Genomic DNA, 20381 nt, shown 5'->3' with positions numbered 1-20381 from the left:
ATTCCACCCTTTTTTGATATATTAGTGTCACTCTTGTCCCGTAGCGAGTTGGCTGCGGTGAGTTGGCGTAAGTCCTCTCAAAGTCAACGTCTCCTCCGGCTTCGGTTGACGTGATCCGGGGTGAAACACAGAGATGCCATTGGAAATTTTGCAGAGCTTCCTGACGTGGGTTGCAAAAGCTATGGGTGGCCAGTAGATGGCAGCCAAAACACAGCATTACAGCTGCTTCTAGGCTGCCATCTACTGATTATCTGGATTTTGTTCAATCCCAAATCTGATTTCTCCAGCCATTTTTAATCAAACATTCCAACATCAGTTACTAGCAGGTACACTGATTTGGGGTTTGGGTTTTGTTTTTGTTTTGCCCTGCTGGAACACATCACCAGCAAGTTAATGTTTTTAAAAAGTGACCTTCTATGTACAAATCTTTGCAGAATTGGCTTGGTAAAGCTATAAAATTGGCATTTCCCAATTTTCTCCCTCCATCTGTGCCCTGATTACAATTGCTCCTATTGCTATTGCTATAAGAGTACCAAGTGTCATTTCTTCAGTGTCACGTGAAAAGATATACCAAAATATTTATAAAATCTAGCAGGCATCATACAAACGCATCCTTTCCACTCGTCTGCTGCAATGCTGAGGGAACGGATGATTCTACAGGCATTTTTAGAACTGACCCCACTCCCCCATTAAATCTGCCCAGACGACTTTAATTTTTAAAGCTGCCTTAAAGCACTAAAATGCATTACATGAAGTTTTTTCTTCTTAAAAAAAAAAACCGAACAGCACAGAAGACAATCTTACGGGATATTTAATATTATTGTATACTCAGTTAATTGTGTATCTTTTTTTTTTGTACAGTCTTAACCAAGAAAAGAGTCTTATCAAATAAAGTAGCTTCTACTCTACACACTTTGTCCCTTTGTCTATCCAAAACGGATGTTCTCCTCTTGGTAAGCATGACAACTACACCTTTTAGATCAGCGTAAACGGTAAAGGTTCCCCTTGCACACATGTGCTGGTTGTTCCCAACTCTAGGGGGCAATGCTCATCTCCGTTTCAAAGCCAAAGAGCCAGCGCTGTCCGAAGACGTCTCCGTGGTCATGCGGCCGGCGTGACTAAACGCCAAAGGCGCACGGAACGCTGTTACCTTCCCACCAAAAGTGGTTCCTATTTTTCTACTTGCATTTTTTTACGTGCTTCCGAACTGCTAGGTTGGCAGAAGCTGGGACAAGTCACGGGAGCTGGTTCCATCACAAAACCGCGGTAGACTAAAGCGCGCTCGACGAAAGCACGTACCTGATGTCATCACAGCGCGACGAAAACATCACGCTGTGAGCGGTAAAGTTAAAATTAACGCGAAAACCTTACCCTAACCCCCCCAAACCTAACCCTAACCCTAACCCTAAACCTCACACTAAACCTAACGCTGACCCTTAACCTAACCCTAAACCTAACCCTAACGCTTAACGTAACCCTAAACCTAACCCTAACCCTTAACCTAACCCTAACCCTTACCTTTACGTGAATCGGCTTGCTTTAAAAGCGCTTTTTAAAGCGCCCTTTTTTCTCCGCGGTCGTATTTGTCGCGCTGCTGATGACGTCAGGTACGCGCTTTAATCGGGCGCGCTTTAGTGGACCGCGGTTTTGTCGTGCCACGACGGGAGCTCACTCTTGTTATGCGGCGCTAGGGATTCGAACCGCCAAATTGCGGACCTTTCTGATCGACCAGCTCCGCATCTTACCCACTGAGCCACCGCGTCCCCTTCGATCAGTGTACTCCTCCATAAACCATGTTTGTATAGCATGCGATTTAAAACAAAACAACCCCCCCCCACCGAGGAACATAGTTTGTCACACCTGGGTAAACAAAGCAGCCTTTGTTTCCATTTATTTGATTTTTATTCCGCCCATATTGTTTTTATTCCTTCCTTCCTTCCTTCCTTCCTTCCTTCCTTCCTATTTCCCCCCACAACCCCAGCCCTGTGAGGTGGGTTGCGGGCTGAGAGTCAGTGGCCCAAAGTCACCCAGCTGGCTTTCATGCCTACGGCAGGACTAGAACTCTCAGCCGCCTAGAGGTGCCTTAACCCTCTAGGCCAAACATCACGGCTTAATATGACGGCTGGATTGGCGCAATATTCAAAGCTAAACTCATTTAAGATGTATAGATGCGTTGATCAGAAGGTCTACAGCTGCTTGTAAGGGTCCTCTGTGTGTGTGTGTGTGTGTGTGTGTGTGTAAGAAGATAGGGTCTACTGAGGTGGCGTAGTGGTTAAATGCAGCTTCAGTTCTGCAGTTCGGCTGTTCAAATCTCACCTGCTCAGGGTTGACTCAGCCTTCCATCCTTCCGAGGTGGGTAAAATGAGGACCCGGATTATTGTTGGGGGCAATATGCTGACTCTGTAAACTGCTTAGAGCGGTATATAAGTCTAACTGATATTGTTATTGCTACCTCTTGTCCAGTGAAAATATTCCAGGTAGTCCCCTTGTTTTTATCAAGAGGCACCTGGACTTTCTGGTTTTCTTAGATGTTTCGCTCCTCACCCAAGAAGCTTCTTCAGCTCTGACTGGACGGTGGGGAATGGAAGGGTTTATCCTCCTTGCAGACAGCTAGTCATTTTAGAATTTAGAATTTTATTAGAATTTGTAGGCCGCCCTTTTCCCTGAGGGGACTCAGGGCGGCTCACACAAAAACTGGGAAAGGGGAATACAGACAGTAGGACAAAACATGTAATAAAATAGCAAACAACAAACACTCATCATTCGGGCGGGTAACTATCCTATCCCCAGGCCTGACGGGCGAGCCAGTTCTTCAAGGCTATGCGGAAGGCCTGGACGGTGGAGAGGGTACGAATCTCCACGGGGAGCTCGTTCCAAAGGGTCGGGGCTACTGCTGAGAAGGCCCTCCTCCTTGTAGTTGCCAGCCGACACTGGCTGGCCGATGGAATACGGAGGAGGCCTAATCTATGAGATCTTATCGGTCGTAGGGATGTAATTGGCAGAAGGCGGTCTCTCAAGTATCCAGATCCACTGCCATGTAGGGCTTTATGGGTGATTAATAGCACCTTGAAGCGCATCCGGAGATCAACAGGTAGCCAGCGCAGCTCGCGGAGGATAGGTGTTATGCGGGTGAATCGGGGTGCACCCGCAATCACTCGCGCGGCTGCATTCTGCACTAGCTGAAGTCGCCGGATGCTCCTCAAGGGCAGCCCCATGTAGAGCACATTGCAGTATTCCAGCCTAGAGGTCACAAGGGCCCGAGTGACTGTTGTGAGAGCCTCCCGATTCAGGTAGGGTCGCAACTGGCGCACCAGGCGAACCTGGGCGAATGCCCCCCTGGTCACAGCCGTTAAGTGGTGGTCAAATGACAGCTGTGGATCCAGGAGGACTCCCAAGTTGCGAACCCTCTCTGAGGGGTATAAAATTTGACCCCCCAGCCTGAGTGGTGGAATAATAGCCAAATCTTTGGGAGGGAAACACAACAGCCACTCGGTCTTTTCTGGGTTGAGCACAAGCTTGTTCACCCTCATCCAGTCCATAACGGCCTCAAGACCCCGGCTCATCACGTCAACCGCTTCATTGATTTGGCACGGGGCGGACAGATACAATTGAGTATCGTCCGCATATTGATGGTATCTAATCCCGTGCCTGCGGATGATCTCTCCCAGCGGTTTCATGTAGATGTTGAATAGTAGGGGGGATAAGACCGAACCCTGAGGCACCCCATAATTTAGGGGCCTAGGGGACGATCTCTGCCCCCCCACTAACACCGACTGCGACCTGTCCGAGAGGTAGGAGGAGAACCACCGTAACACGGTGCCTCCCACTCCCACCTCCCGCAGTCGTCGCAGAAGGATACCATGGTCGATGGTATCGAAAGCCGCTGAGAGGTCAAGGAGGACCAGGATGGAGGAACGTCCTTCATCTCTGGCTCTCCAGAGATCATCCATCAATGCGACCAAAGCGGTTTCTGTGCTGTAACCGGGCCTGAAGCCTGACTGGAAGGGGTCTAGGTAGTTTGCTTCCTCCAAGGACCGTTGGAGCTGGAAGGCCACCACCTTCTCAACAACCTTCCCCAGGAAGGGAAGGTTGGAGACTGGACGATAGCTATTAAGAACAGCTGGATCCAAGGATGGTTTCTTCAGGAGGGGTCTCACCACCGCCGCTTTCAGTGCGGCGGGGAAGTTCCCCTCCCGAAGGGAGGCGGTCACAACCGCCTGGATCCAGCCTCGTGTCACCTCACTGCAGTTAGTAACCAGCCATGAGGGACACGGATCCAGAACGCAGGTGGAAGTACTTACAGCTCTCATGGCCTTGTCCACATCCCCGGGGGTAACGTCTTGAAACTCAACCCAGAGCTGTTCTACTTGGTCCCCCTAAAAGGATTTGCATCCTTTTAGAGACTCCTTGAGGCCACTTGGAGATTTATCTGTGTCGCGCCCCCCCCCCCCCCAAGGAAACCCTTCCATTCCCCGCCATCTGGTCAGAACTGAAGAAGCTATTCGGAGGAGAAGCAAAACGTCTGCCAAGGAAAAAACAACAACAGGAAGTCCAGTTGCCTCTTGAAAAAAAGCACCGTGACCTGTAGGACTTGAGAATCTCCATAGGCATTTCAGGTAGTCCTCAACTTACGACCACAATTGGGGGCCCAAATTAGCACGGTCGTCAAGCAAGCCGTCACAGCACAAGGCCCATTTTTGCCCACTCTCGTTAACCAAATTAAATAACAATCGATTACTGCGTGGCCCTACTTCGACCATCTCATTAATCTGCAAATTTGGGAGGTTTTTGGGAGTTGAGTTGTCCCCAGCCTTGAAGGTTGCAAAGTTGAAGCGCACCGTTATAGTCGTAAGATACAACCACCCTACTCAAGGAAGAATGACACAGGAGAAGCGTCTATTGGGAGAGATCGTGTTCTTTGGCAAGTCAGAACTAACAAAAGCATTGACCACGGCCTCCGGGTTGCCCCAACTTAGGGGTGCAGCGGGGGCCACCAAAGCATTTCCAACCCTACATTTTTGAAGCAATGGAGCGTCGGCCGAAAGCCAACCAAGGAGAGAAGACGGTTGATATTCCTAGGTGACCTGAGCCTCAGTCTTGGGAGGATGACAACGAACTGGAGATATTCTAGACCAAGGGGCAGCTTCTACTGATCTTGAGTTACTCTAAGGAGGGAAATTGCTCGGTGTCCCTTATTACAAGAGGCAGCAAGCCCGGAAGAGGAGCATTCCCTCCGGGGAATTAAAATGCAAAGAGACGCTCTCGTTGGCAGAGATGAACAACACAGTGCCGGGACGTAGAATCATTTCAGATGTAGCAGCCGTGGAAGTGCCGACGGCAGAACCTTGGACCGTGAGCAAGATGCTTGCCGAGTCGATGGCCGAAATGAGGTACAGCTTAATGGGGGAAGGGATCTGTAAGTAAAAAAAAAACAGAGGTGTTGTTCGAAGCGGGAATTAAGAAAAAAGAAAAGTCTTCCTGCGTTGGTGGAACAGGAAGCAACTGAAGCTGGAACAGGACGGAACAAACTGAAACAGGAAGCAAGTGAAACAAACAGGAAGCAGCTGAAGCTGGGATAGGAAATAACTGAAGCAGGAAGCAACTGAAGCTGAAACAGGAAAAGCAAACAAACAGGAAGCAAGTGAAACTGGGATAGGAAATAACTGAAACAGGAAGCAACTGAAGCTGGAACAGGAAGAAGCAAACTGAAGCAGGAAGCAAGTGAAACAAACAGGAAGCAGCTGAAGCTGGGATAGGAAATAACTGAAACAGGAAGCAACTGAAGTCGAAACAGGAAAAAACAAACTGAAACAGGAAGCAACTGAAACTGAAACAGGAAAAAACAAACGAACAGGAAGCAAGTGAAACTAAAACAGGAAGTAGCTGAAGCTGGGATAGGAAATAACTGAAACAGGAAGCAACTGAAGCCGAAACAGGAAAAAACAAACTAAAACAGGAAGCAACTAAAACAAACAGGAAGCAAGTGAAACTGAAACAGGAAAAAACAAACTGAAACAGGAAGCAAGTGAAACTGAAACAGGAAGTAGCTGAAGCTGAGATAGGAAATAACTGAAGCAGGAAACAAGTGAAACTGAAACAGGAAGCAAGTGAAACTGAAACAGGAAGTAGCTGAAGCTGGGATAGGAAATAACTGAAACAGGAAGCAACTGAAGCTGGAACAGGAAGAAACAAAATGAAACGGGACGCAAGTGAAACCAAAACAGGAAGCAGCTGAGGCCGGAACAGGAAGCAAGTGAAACTGAAATGAAACAATTGAAGCAGGAACAGGAAGCAACTGAAACATAACCAAAGCAAGGGAAACAAACAGGAAGTAGCTGAAGCTGGAACAGGAAGCAAATGAAACCAGAACAGACCAAAATCAGAATTCGTTCTACACTTGCAAGCATCCCAAATAGGACAAAGGAGCTGAGTTCCAGAAGAAAATGGACTGAAGGCACAAATTTATAACCACCACCACCCTAAAAAAAAAATGAAATCACAACTTTCTGTCCATTCCTTTTGTTTTTTTTAGAAAATTCTCCCCAAAGAATGCTACCAGGATAATCCTTTTCTGCTCAGAAAACCTGGTCTGCCCATTATGCTTACCTCTTAGCCAGTGATTTCTGGGTTGGCATCACATACATTAAGCCAAGGTTTGCTTAATCATGAAACACAACTGGCCAAGTTCTCATATTGTCTTATGTCCAAAAACCTGGAGTACAACATAGCAACAGAGGAAGCAAACGCTGAATAAACTCGGCATGTCTTAGCAGCAAGGAGAGAGGGAGAATCGCGTAAACGCTCTTACGACCCGAATGGAACCTGGCCACTACAGTTGCAAACTTGGGACGGTCTTAGAGCGGGACTCCTTTACCTCTATCCTCATGACAGCAAAATCTGGAATGGGGGGGTCGTACAGGGAGACGCAAGGATCCAGGCGGCTTTGAGCAGGGAGCAGCAACTTTGAGCTGGCGGGAGCTGGCGTGTAGTTCAGCATTTCGCACAGGGTCAGAACGTCGATGAATTTGGGCGTCAGGCCAGCGCGCACCGTGTTGTCCGAACAAGCCATACATTCGATGCAGTCTGGGGAGAATAAGGACGAGACACTCATGAGGCTGACTGGGGGATTCTGGGAGTTGAAGTCCACGCATCTTAAAAGCAACCGAGGTTGAGAAATGCTGGCTTAGATCAAGGGTCACCAACCTTCCGGACTTCAGGGACCACTAAATTCATCATTTTAATAAATAAATAGTATTTAGTGCAATATAAAAAATGCAAATCATTTTTCTGCAGGCCACTAAAATTTTCTCGTGGACCACCAGTTTGGTAACCTCTGGCTTAGTTAATGTGGGAAACCGAGGTGGCGCAGTGGTTAGAGTGCAGTACTGCAGGCTACTTTAGCTGACTGCTAGTTCGGCAGTTCAAATCTCACCGGCTCAGGGTTGACTCAGCCTTCCATCCTTCCGAGGTGGGCAAAATGAGGACCCAGATTGTTGGGGGCGATATGCTGACTCTGTAAACTGCTTAGAGAGGGCGAAAGCCCTATGAAGCGGTATATAAGTCTAACTGCTATTGCTATTGACAGTTTCCTTCCTTCCTTCCTTGTGGTTAGAATGCAGTATTGCAGGCTAACTCTACCCACAGTCTGGAGTTTGATCCTGACCGGTTCAGGGTTGACTCAGCCTCCCATCCTTCTGAGGTGGGTAAAATGAGGACCCAGATTGTTGGGGGACAATATGGCGACTCTGTAAACCGCTTAGAGAGGGCTTTAAAAGCCTGTAAAGCAGTATATATGTCTATAGTGCTATTGACAGTTTCCTTCCTTCCTTCCTTCCTTGTGGTTAGAATGCAGTATTGCAGGCTAACTCTACCCACAGTCTGGAGTTTGATCCTGACCGGCTCAGGGTTGACTCAGCCTTCCATCCTTCCGAGGTGGGTAAAATGAGGACCCGGATTGTTGTTGGGGGCAAGAGGCTGACTCTGTAAACCGCTTAGAGAGGGCTGAAAGCCCTATGAAGCGGTATATAAGTCTAACTGCTATTGCTATTGCTAAATCAACCTTGGCCCTTGGTTAAGAGAGATCCCAAATGCCAGCTGTCTCCCATCCCATTTCATGCAGGTGCTTGCTTCCTGTGAAGAAACTCACCTCCGTAGAGGTAGGCGTGAGGTTCATTTGCTCCCAGGAATATACACTGCCCAGGCTGAAGCTTCATCTGGTTGAGGAAATAGATAACAAAGCAGCCGATATCGCCTGGGTACTGAGAGTGTAGCCGGAGAAGGAGTTCGCCACAACTGGATGAAATATCTTTTCCTGCAGCAGCTGGAGAATAAGAAATAGGAAAGGGATTTGAGCAAGGGCTCTGGTCCAAGGTAGGCTTTGTATGGTGGCATCAGCACCTTCACCCTGATACATGGCCCAGCAGGAGCCATTGGCGCTGCCACCAGACTCCGACAGCGAGGGGCCCTACGAGTCGGCTTTGGAGGATGTGGAGGACCCTGGACAGGGTTCCAACTCTGAGCAGGGCGCAGAGAGGCTGGTTGGCCACCAGGTGGCACCTGAGCCTTGGACCAGTGGAGAGGAGACAAGGGAGTGTGATCCGGATGTCAGCAGTGGGGAGGAGCCAAGGAGTTGTTCCTAGATACCTGGCACTCGAGAGCTAATAGGCGTAAGGAACAATTACACAATTACAGGAGGTAATTGCACTCAGCTGGTGGTCATTAGGCTCCTTTCCAGACTATAAAAGGACTGCTAGCGCACACGCCCCTTTTGCAGAAGTCAACGCAGGAACTAATGTCGGAGAACATTATTGTGAGCTTGGCAGGCTGGATTGCTGCCACGGCTTATCTGTGCTGGATTGCTGCCCAAGCTTGTCTGTGCCGGTTTGCTGCCAAGGACCTGTCTGTCTGTTAATTAAATGCCGTAACTTATCTTTGGCTCAGAGTGTGTGTTGGTGTGGGACGAGGGGGGTCAGAACACATATCAGTGTCTTCAGATTAGCCCTTACAGAAGAGTCCCAAAAAAGAGATCCTACAGAATAGTGAAGAGAGTCTCCAGTCTGTGAAAGCAGGATGATGGAGATCTTTTTGAGGTTCACCCAAGCTCAAGTCCAGGGGAAGAGGGATCTTGAAGGACTTCCAACCCTTATGGCTCCCTAAAGAAAGCCACAGCTTGGAAGAGAGCTCTTAATGGTGTACTCAATTCTTTCCCTAATCCCCAAGGTCGATTTTACATTCCTTCATAAAACTAAATGTCAACTCGCGCCACATTCCTGACCTGCTCTCGAGTGGCCATAAGGCTGGGGGGATGGGGAATCGGAGCCTCGAAGCTGAATCGAGGAACTTGGGTTTCAGTCAAAACAAAGCACATTCCAACGTCAAGGTCATCTCCACGCAGACCCACAGTGGCCGGAGGGAGTGACTTCTACAACCCGCGAAATTGCTTCGTTGGGGAATGTGACTGATGGCACATCTTGGGGGGGGAGGGGGAAACAGGGTCAGAGCCAAGGTTTGAATTAAGTGAGGTTAGAGTTGGCTTCCCTTGGAACGTGGCCAACATGAAGCTTCTAATAAAATAACTGGATTTCTTTTGAAGTTTGGCTTGAGGCTCATGTTTTAATTAGGGCATCGGTTGGGACCCTGACACCAAACTTGGAAGCCCTGAAACACCCAGAGGTGATTACATAACCCTGCCTTCTTTAGCTTAGGCTTCAGATCAGATTGACTGGCGCTATCAAGAATTGTGACTTCAGGAACACGGGTCCAGGTTGTAGCTCTCTATTAACCTCTCCTGATTTGGCGCGACTAACCTTCCTGGGAAATCCGCTTGACCAGCTGGTTGAGGTGATCAACGAAGACTTTCTTCTCGCTCTTCATCATCCTGGTGAAGCAGACCCTCAGAGCTGCTGTCACGCCACGGGGGTCATCTCTCCCACTTCGCTCCAGTTGTTCCGCTGCTACGTTCCCGATCAGAGCTCGAAATTCAGGGACATCTGTAGAAAGGCCAGAGAGATGATGGGAGTCCACCCTAACGGCTGGTCTTCCATTGTCTCTTGGAATTATACTGAAGACAAAGTTTAATAAATAAAGTTTAATAATAATAAGTTTCAAAGTTTAATAAATTTATATGCCGCCCAATCCTGAAGGACTCCGGGCGGCTTACATAAAAAACAATTTAAAAGAATACTAAAAAATTTAAAATAGAAAGACAAGGCAAGTTAAAAAGACACAACATGCACTCAACCTTAGTGGGGGCTGGACCTCATTCAAGAGGTCAACAGCCCCAGGCCTGCAGGAATAGCCAGGTCTTAGTAGACTTTTGGAAGGCCGAGAGAGTGGGGAGGGTCTGGATCTCTGGGGGTAGATCGTTCCATAGGGCCGGGGCAGCTACAGAGAAGGCCCTCCCCCGAGGAGCTGCCAGACAACATTGTCTAGTCGACGGCACCCGGAGAAGGCCCATCCTGTGTGATCTTATCGGACGCTGGGAGGTATGTGGCAGAAGACGGCAGAAGGCAAGAGATGACTTTGGTGGAGATAGCCAATCTCCATCATCATCATCATCATCATCATCATCATCTTTTCATCATCCCTTGCAGGGTGGAGTCTGGGCAACTGAATGGAGCTAGCAGAATGTTTTACTGGCCAGATGCCCTTCCCTGTTGCCAATGAGGAGTTTTGTTCAGCAGATAATATTCTCAATGTGCCCGGAGAGAGAAATATCTGCCTCTACCTAGGATCGAACTAACAGCCTCCTGATTGTGAGGTGAGAAATCCACCTCTAGGCCACCGCACCACATAGCCGATCTCCATCAAAATAGTTTTAGCCTTCCTGTGGAATGGATCTCATGGTGTAGTCTACGTACCAACGTTGACACCAACTGGGGAAAACAAACTCTTTGGAGAGAGGGGGACTCTTAAGTGCTAAAAGTTCACCACATATTCGTGTCCAGAATTCACATCTTTTCTACAGTGAAAGTTGAATATCTGAAGTTTCAGGGTAGGCGTGAGATTATATTGCTCTACTATTAAGGTAAAGATTCCCCCGCACACACGCACTAGTCGTTCCTGACTCTAGCGGGTGGTGCTCATCTCCGTTTGAAAGCCAAAGAGCCAGCGATGTCCGAAGACGTCTCCGTGGTCATGTGGCTGACATGACTCAACACCGCAGGCGCACGGAACGCTGTTACCTTCTCACCAAAGGTGGTCCCTATTTTTCTACTTGCATTTTTTACATGCTTTTGAACGGCTAGGTTGGCAGAAGCTGGGACTTACTCCGTTACGCAGCGCTAAGGATTCAAACCTTTCTGATCAGCGTCTTAGCCACCAAGCCATTAATAGAGTCCCTAGGCTCTACTATTACTTTAACTCAAAAAAAAATATAAGTCATTAACTAATCAACCAGAGAGGTACCCACAGTTCCAATGCGACGTTTTCCCAACGTTTCCCCAATGCAACGTTCTAAGTAAGAAACCTTCTGTCCAAAACTCCCAGGATCTACTAAACCAGATCATTTATCTTTCTAGGATTTGTGGCCGGTGATCTTTTTCCTCTTTCCCATCGTCTACTTACGCTGGAGGAAAGCTACAATCTCTTCCACAGGCCGGAAACCGCACAGGCCTTCAAAGGGGGTTAGGGCAATGGCCAGCTCAGGCTTGTGATTGGTGTCTGGATAGTGCTCTGGATATTGAGCGTGAAGTTTCTCTGCCAGTTCCTAAGGAGAGAAGAAACGGGCAACGGGTAAGACCAGGGTCCAAGTCAGCTTTGATCACTGAGCTGATACCGGATTGTTTTCTGATCGATGGATCACAGAATCTGGGAGGGACCTCACATACACAACAGGTGGACTAGAGAAGGGCAGCAACCCAAGGATCAGAAATGACTCAAAAGCAGTGGTGGGTTCTGGGTGGTACGGACCGTTTCGAGCATACCAGTAGTAGCCGGGAGCAGCCACCACTGTACCGGTACGGTGGCTCGTTTGCCCCGCCCGCGTTCTATGGCCGTTTATAACGCGACTGGCTAATTGCACACGCAAGCACAGCGTGCATCGCCTGCGCAACCACCGCCAAGCAACTGGGTGTTGCAGGATAGTGGCGTGCGCATGCCCAACTAGGATGCCTGGCCCTGTGCGCAGGGTACTGGTTGCAACAGGATCCGGAACTCACCACTGCCCAAAAGCCATACAATTTGGAGATTAATCCAAAAGGTTCCTTCTGTTATAAGCAATGTTATAAGAAATGGAAGTCAACTGAACTGGCCTGATAATCTGTCCCTTGTGCAACCTTCGGTTAATGCTTCCAGATCCAGCACACATGGTCCATTCTGACCCTGAAGTTAACCCTGGTCTTCCCCACTGCTTCCATCAATCTCTTGCTGTAGAACCCAAGTCAAAACTACCCGCCTGTTGTGGCCCAGCAGGTGCCGTTGGAGCTGCCACCAGACTCCGACAGCGAGGGGCCCTCTGAGTCGGCTCTGGAGGATGTGGAGGACCCTGGCAGGGTTCCAACTCCGAGCAGGCACAGGGAGGCTGGTTGGCCACCAGGAGGCACCTGAGCCTTGGACCAGTGGGGAGAAGACAAGGGAGAGTGAGCTGGAAGCCAGTAATGAGTTGTTCCTGGATGCATGCCATCAAAGAGCTACTAGGCGTCAGGAACAATTACGCAATTACAGGAGGTGATTGTACTCAGCTGGTGGTCATTAGGCTCCTCTCCACTATAAAAAGCTACTTGTGCACATGGCCCCCTTTGCAGAAGTCAACGCAGGATTGAATGTCAGAGATTACTGTGAGCTTGGCAGGCTGGATTGCTGCCAAGCCTTATCTGTGTTTATTGCTGCCTGAGTTTGTCTGAGTTGCTGTCAAGGTCCTTATCTGTTTGTTATCTGTTCTGAATAGGACATAAGGATTCAGTATTATTGGAGGATTTTAGAAATAGCAAATGAAAGGCCAGTATGTGGTTATGTATTAAATCTTGGTATATTTTATGATGAAGGACATTTAAACAATTATAGTCTAATGAAAATGGAGGTATGATGATGGTAACACGCATAAATATCTGAGTTAAAATACTTGAGTGAATATGATGACTGTGGAAGAGATGCAGGAAAACCTTTTGTAACCAGCTGATATCTTTCTACAGCATGTAAAGAAGGAAGATTTTATGTGTTGTATTTGTTTTGAAAAATAAAAAATAAAAAAATTATTTTAAAAAAAGACTTCCTAGAACAGAAATCGGCTCTGGAGCTGCATGTGGCTCTTCCATCTTTCTACTGCGGCTCCCTGTCGCTGTTCGGCTCCACAATTGATGGGGTTAGGGGTAGAGTTAGGACAGGTAGAGGAAAAAGGATGCCGTGCTATTGAGGGCCGTCAGCCAAGAGAAACCACAATTGGAAAAGGGCAGAATATTCCCCCGCGAATTTGAGGAAGATCCCCTTACCTTGGTAGGATGGGCCTGAATGGACAAAGCTGTATTGACCGACAACACTTTGAAGAGGAAAGGCAGCTGACCTTGAAAGATGTCCTTCACCTTTGACCCCAGGCAGGCAGGGTTATCTGCGATCCATCGGCTTAAAGTCTTTTGGGCAATGCGGTTATCCAGGATGATGGCATCGCCCTTGGGATGAGCACCCATCCAGAGCTGGAAAGGAAGAGAAAAAGTGGCATGGGGGACCCCAGAGCGCCTTGGGATTATAACATGAAAAGTGAGCCCAGCTCATTGTGATGGACATTGTAATCCTGGTTAGATCAATCGTGGCTTCATAGAATTGAGTGAGCCCAGTCAGAGAAGCACGCCGAGGGATAGGCAATTGCGCCAGGAATAAAATGAAGATTGTACAAGATTGTATTTGTCTCCCCAAAATACCAAGAACGATTTAAGTTCCACTCTTTTTTTTTTCTAGCAGTGGCTAACTATCCCTACATTTCACAGAAAAGTGAATTGTTAGTATGGCTTTCAGATTAAACTCTTTTTGGTGAGACAGTGGCAACTTTAAACAACCTTTATTAAACAATCTTTGCGACTATAAATATATATCATTATTTTCATGCATTCCAAAGGAACTATAAATAATATCCTTCCAAAGTTTTTATTTGGACATGGAAAGTACATCAGTAACATTGGATCAAATTGTGTTATATGTCCCATCCATCCTTCCATAAACCTTTATAGGTTTATCCCACATGTAATTTTGTCATTTAGACTCACAATGTTTAATTATTCTCTAAAGAATTTGGAGACGGCCCTGACTCTCCAATCTTGTCTCTGGGAGACGGAGACGCGATATTTTCTTTCGCTCTGTTTTCTTAAATCATTCGGTTCCTTCGGCTTCACGGGAAGGCAGACCAGAGTGAAATTTTGAAAAAAAAGAAGATACCCGGAAACTTGATCGATCTGTAAGAACGAGGAACTCACCTCAGCGTATGGCTTGTCGGCGTCAATCTGTGCCATGGGGTCACTGCTTTCTAAGAGCCTGGCCACTTGGCTGTCCCTTCCCTGCTTACCCCACGGGTAATTCTTCACTGCAGAGGCCAGGGGAAACACTGAGCGAGCCAAAAAGAGAGAGGAGGAAGAAGAAGAGGGTGAAGAAGTCATTCTTTTTCTTTTTGTAAAAAGTTTTATTTTTTCCCCCCTTCCATACATGACACGACAAATGCGCGCCCGCCAACAGCGCGCCGACAAAACCGCAGTGATAAAACTGCGACGTCGACAGCGCACCCACAAAGGCGCGCCGACAAAAGAGCAGCGACAGAAGCACGATTACGGTTAAGGTAAGGGTTAGGGTTAGGTTCAGGGTTAGGTTCAGGGTTAGGTTCGGGGTTAGGTTCGGGGTTAGGTTCAGGGTTAGGTTCAGGGTTAGGTTTAGGGTTAGGTTTAAGGTTAGGTTTAGGGTTAGGTTCCGGGTTAGGTTTAGATTTAGGGTTAGGTTTAGGTTTAGGGCGCGCTTCTGCGCTCTTTCGTCGGCGCGATTTCGAACTCGCGGGTTTTTCCCCGCGGTTTCGTTGGCGCGCTTTTGTCGAGCGCGCATTTGTCAGTGAACCTCTTCCATATACATTCACAAATATAATTAGGGCAGATTAGCGAAGGTAAGGAAATTACTAATGATATCAAAAATTATATTTGGATTTGCGGAAATACCATCCCAAGGAAACATAAACTGTGACCTGAAAGAGACACCAACAATAATAGGGAAAAAAGAGAGAGAGAGGAGGAGAGAAGGAAAGGAAGATGGGGGAAAGAAGAAAGAGGTAAGGAGAGGAGGAAGGAAGGGAGAGGAAGAGAAGGAGGGAGGGTAGGAAGGGGAAGAGGAAGAGCAGCAGTAGGAGAAAGGAAAGGGAAGAAGGAAGGGGAGGAGGAAGGAAGGAAGTAGAGAAGGAAGGGAGGGAGAAAAGAAAGGGAAAATAAGGTGGTGTTACAACAGGCGGAAAGGATGGTAAACGAAGCAACCCAAACTGTATATTATAACCTCTTAAATGAAATAATAAATGTATAATAATAATCAATGTAAAGAAGAATAACAATTATGTGATTGTATATTTTAAATGGTAATAGAATAAAAAATAAAATTCTATAAAATAAATAAATAAAATAAAAGCACTTATACATTCACAAATATGTATTCTCATGAGTACCCTTAATGTTTATCTGTTTTCCCCCCCTCCTCTTTCTCCCTCCTTCTGTGGTTGCCCTTGCTTATTTTCTTCTTCGCTCTGATGGATTTCCGGGGTGAAATTCCAGCGATCCCAGCCTCATATTTACATCGAAATAAATGTCCTCCGGATGGAGAAGTAAATTCAAGGACACCATCTCGCAAGCATCCTCATCTCGTCGATCATTTTGTAACCCAAGTAGAGGTTGCTCAGTCTAAGTTGAAAGGCGATCTGGAAAGCTGGGTTTCATTTTCCAAGGTGATCGTTTCATACAGGGGAATAAAAACGCCAAGCGTGGGGGAAATCAGGAAATCCGTGCAGCCCAAGTGACGATAAAGATTTATTGCAAGCTTAAGGTCCTCTTAGAAGAATCTGAACTATTCATCATCATCTTCGCTTAACGACCCCATAATCCCTTGCAGGGGAGGAGTGTGGGCAACTGAATGGCGCAAGTAGAGCGTTTGCTGGCCGGATGCCCTTCCTCTCACCAATGTGGAGTTTTGTTCAGCAGATATATTCTTATCATGCCCAGAGAGAGAGAAATATCTGCCTCTATCTAAGATCGAACTCACAGCCTCCGGATTGTGAGGCGAGAGCTCCACCTTTAGGCCACCACACCACTCCAAGAATCTGAACTATTAACAGTCAAAGGCGAATTACTGAGAGTTAAGAAAGGAATTCAATGCAGACTGGAGTTAGGATCTCTTGTGGGTACACGGGGACTCATGACTGATGACACATTTGACCCCTCCATCCGGCTCAGCCTGGCCATCTTCCGACCCAAAAGTTCCCTAGTGCTTAACGCTCCTCCACCTCGAATTACTTCATGCAGAGAGATGTGAATTCAGGACACGACCTTCCTGTTCACTTCAACCTCCAAGTTAAAATTATAAAATTGTGCCGTGCAAACCTCCCAGGTTACGGTTTTTTTAAAGATCTGTGTGTCTTTTGCTTAGGAATCCAGCCAATTTCGGTTCATCCCGAAAACTAGGATGAAAGATTAAAAGGTTTTGCCGGTTTCCAATCAACCGCGTATAAATATATCAGGGGCTGATCTCACTGCAAGAGAACCGAGCAGCGCAAACAAGGTGCAAAATATAATCTCCCCGTTCCTTTTTCTTTAAAAAAAAATAAAATAAAATAAATGAGGCCGTTTTTATCCGTTTGTCCATCCCGCCGAGAGAAAAGCGAAGGGATAAAGGATGACAAGGATTAAGATTACAGGGACACTTGATTTGCTATAAACAGCTGCAGCACTTCTAAGCGGGCCTGACTTGACCTGAGATAAATGGCTATTTTGGGAACACCCCAGAGCAAACTGAGAATAAGAAACTGTCACAGATTTCTGCAGATTTTCATCCATGCAAAATCCAGAGAGGTTGGAGAGGAACCTGCCTCCCCAGACCGAAAGATTACGTTGTCGGGCAGCCTTGGATCAAGCGGATCTCCTTTGGCTTAGAAGCAACCGCTCGCAATTCCAGCATACTCTTTCCTTGCCAAAGGTCTTCCTTTCCGATCCAGCGTCAGCAAGAAGGGCTGGGAAACCTTCCCCACCAAAGGCCGCAAAGAACACATTCACACATTGTAGTTAACCGTTAAGGCGGCCTGTTTACGCATCTTTGCACGTGACCCAACAAAAGCGCTAACGTCATAAGCGCGCCGACAACACCGCGGCGCTAAAACCGCGATGTCAAAAGCGCGCCGACAACAGTGTGCTGACAACAGCGCGCCGACAACAGCGTGCCGACAGAAGTGAGATTTAATTTAAGGTAAGGTTTACGGTTAGGTTTAGGGTTAGGTTTAGGGTTACGTTACAGCGCGCTTCTGTCGGCGCGCTTTTGTCGGCGCGCTTTAGGGCTAATTCGTCGCGCGGTTTTGTCACCGCGCTTTAGTCACCACGGTTTAGTCAGGCGCGCTTTTGTTGTGCGCGCATTTGTGGTGGAACCTCTTTGTAGGGTGTTGTGGCCCATCGGCGGCCAGCAGAGCTGGCAGAAGAGCCGAACCGTGAGGAGGGTGGGGAGGAACATGGGCCAGTCCTGGGGGGCTGAGGGAAGCTCAGACGAGGGCTCTGCGTCGGAGGCAGAGAGGGAGCTAGACAGCAGTGAGGCAGAGGAACAGCTGGAGCCTGTTCCCAGTGTGCACCTGCGCAGAGCTGCCAGAAGACAAGAACAACTAAAAAAGCAGGGTCAACTTGGAGTAAAGCTACACTTTGGAGGTGATTGGCCCCTCCCAGAGGAAACAAAAGAGGAGCGAACGAGGAGGGGGCTTTTGCAGGAAACCATTCATTCATTCGGTCAGTTCAAGAGTGGGAAGTCCTGTTTGTGACTGTAAGAGACTCTGTGCCAAGTGCTTCCTTGCCCTGCCTTTGGAAACTATAGTTATCTGGCAGCTCTCCAAACGAGATAAGGTTCGTGTAGATAAATATTCCTCCGGAAGACTGTTTGCCAAGCCTGGCTGACTGTGAATGAAAGGAATTCACAGTCAACTCTGCTTCTTGCTTTTTAAGGAAGGCTGGGTCAGGACACTGAAACGCAGGACACTGAATGCAACATCTGCTGGGGCATCGGTGCTTTTCCCGGACCAGTGCAGAAGCGCGCCCACCGTCTCAAATCCCCCTCCCAGCCCACCACCCACCACCCAAAGTATACAGCGCTTAGGCAGGCCAAGGATAGATAGATAGATAGATAGATAGATAGATAGATAGATAGATAGATAGATTTATTTATAGGCCGCCCTTTTCCCAGAGGGGACTCAGGGCGGCTTACAACGTATAGGGAAGGGAGTACACACAATGACATATAAAACAGTACGTAATTAAAAATAGAAGCAACATTCATCATTCGGGAGGGGACGGATTATAATCTTTAACCCCAGGCCTGACGGGATAGCCAGATCTTGAGGGCTGTGCGGAAGGTCTGGAGGGTGGTGAGGGTACGAATCTCCACGGGGAGATCGTTCCAAAGGGTCGGAGCTACTACTGAAAAGGCTCTCCTCCGCGTAGTCGCCAGTCGACACTGACTGGCGGATGGAACTCGGAGGAGGCCTAATCTGTGTGATCTAATAGGTTGCAAGGAGGTAATTGGCAGGAGGCGGTCTCTCAAGTACCCCGATCCACTACCTTGGAGGGCTTTATAGGTGGTAAGTAGCACCCTGAAGCGCACCCGGAGATCAACAGGTAGCCAGCGCAGCTCGCGGAGGATAGGTGTTATGTGGGCGAACCGAGGTGCACCCACAATCGCTCGCGCGGCCGCATTCTGGACTAGCTGAAGCCACCGGATGCTCTTCAAGGGCAGCCCCATGTAGAGCACGTTGCAGTATTCCAGCCTAGAGGTCACAAGGGCCCGAGTGACCGTTGTGAGAGCCTCCCGGTTCAGGTAGGGTCGCAACTGGCGCACCAGGCGAACCTGGGCAAATGCCCCCCTGGTCACAGCCGACAGGTGGTGGTCAAAGGTCAGCTGTGGGTCCAGGAGGACTCCCAAGTTGCGAACCCTGTCTGAGGGGTGTAAAATTTGGCCCCCCAGCCTGAGTGATGGAACACTAGCCAAATTATTGGGAGGGAAACACAACAGCCACTCGGTCTTGTCCGGGTTGAGTACCAGTTTGTTAGCTCTCATCCAGTCCCTAACGGCTTCGAGGCCCCGGTTCATCAAATGAGATAAGGTTCGTGTAGATAAATATTCCTCCGGAAGACTGTTTGCCAAGCCTGGCTGACTGTGAATGAAAGGAATCCACAGTCAACTCTGCTTCTTGCTTTTTAAGGAAGGCTGGGTCAGGACACTGAAACGCAGGACACTGAATGCAACATCTGCTGGGGCATCGGTGCTTTTCCCCGGACCCGTTTCAGTGCAGAAGCGCGCCCACCGCCTCAAATCCCCCTCCCAGCCCACCCCCCACCACCCCCCAACCAAAGTATACAGCGCTTAGGCAGGCCAAGGATCCTGAACGCAGCGTCTGCTGGGGCATCAGCGCTTTTGCACCCCGTTTGCAGGCAGAGGCGCGCCCCACCGCCCGAAATCCAATCCCCCCCCAGCCGGCCACTCACCAACCCAAGTATACAGCGCTTGGGCAGGCGATGGAGAACCCCTGAATGCAGCGTCTGCTGCTGGGGCATCAAGGCTTTCCCGCCCCGGTGCAAGGTGGCTTCTTCTCCCCTCCAAGGCGCTCCCCCCACCCCCAATTCCGGCTTGCAACCGCCGGCCTCCCTTTCCCAGCCGAGATTCATTCATTTTGCAAAGCGATCCCACCCACCCACCCCCACCCACCCCTTTTCCCTTTTTTGCATTTGCATTTGCAACCGGCTTGGCTTCGCTTTGCAACTCACCTCTTAACTCGTTGGCCATGCTGGAGGGGCTTCCGACCGAGTCCTGATCGGTCCTTTTTTTTTTTTTTTCTTCCAAGCGAGGAGGAAAAAAAAAGGAAGGGGGGGGGGAAAGAAAGAATGAGTAAGAGCCCCCGGCGCCACGCCTCTTCCCGGCCACCGGCTGGGCAAGCTGGGTAATGTAGTTCTCTCAATCCGGAGTGGGCTCGCTTGCAGAGCTGGAGGAAGGCGAAGCAGCAAGGAGGGCGCCCGCGCGGGGGAACCGGAGTGACTTCGGAGCCCGCCCGGGATCCTTTCCCCACTCCCAAGAAATCGTTTCAAGGGGTCCTTTGAAACAACACAAAGCAGAGGAGGCAGGCAGAGGTTCCCCCGGGGCAGCGGCCCTTTCGTTGACTGGAGACTACAGTTCCCATAAGCCGCTTCCTC

The 20381-nt window shown here is 48.6% G+C and overlaps 1 protein-coding gene across 1 annotated transcript; it reads right to left on the bottom strand.

Moving 5' to 3' along the window:
- Positions 1 to 4897: 4897 nt before the first annotated feature.
- On the bottom strand, positions 4898 to 20096 carry MPI (mannose phosphate isomerase). The gene is made up of 8 exons (XM_087704057.1): positions 19959 to 20096; positions 14403 to 14530; positions 13428 to 13628; positions 11566 to 11707; positions 9807 to 9989; positions 8147 to 8320; positions 6875 to 7083; positions 4898 to 5414 (listed from the first exon to the last, which is right to left on the bottom strand). The coding sequence occupies exons 1-8, from the start codon at positions 19975 to 19977 to the stop codon at positions 5196 to 5198; spliced, it is 1275 nt and encodes a 424-aa protein (XP_087560183.1). The 5' UTR covers positions 19978 to 20096; the 3' UTR covers positions 4898 to 5195.
- Between the last annotated feature and the right edge of the window lie 285 nt (positions 20097 to 20381).

This window comes from Thamnophis sirtalis, unplaced genomic scaffold (genome assembly GCF_051295495.1).
Source record: "Thamnophis sirtalis isolate CommonGarterSnake01/CBP01778 unplaced genomic scaffold, rThaSir2_p1.2 scaffold_2, whole genome shotgun sequence".
NCBI lineage: Eukaryota > Metazoa > Chordata > Lepidosauria > Squamata > Natricidae > Thamnophis > Thamnophis sirtalis.
The sequence above is the reverse complement of the archived record's forward strand: the minus strand, read 5'-3'. Positions and strand labels throughout refer to the sequence as shown.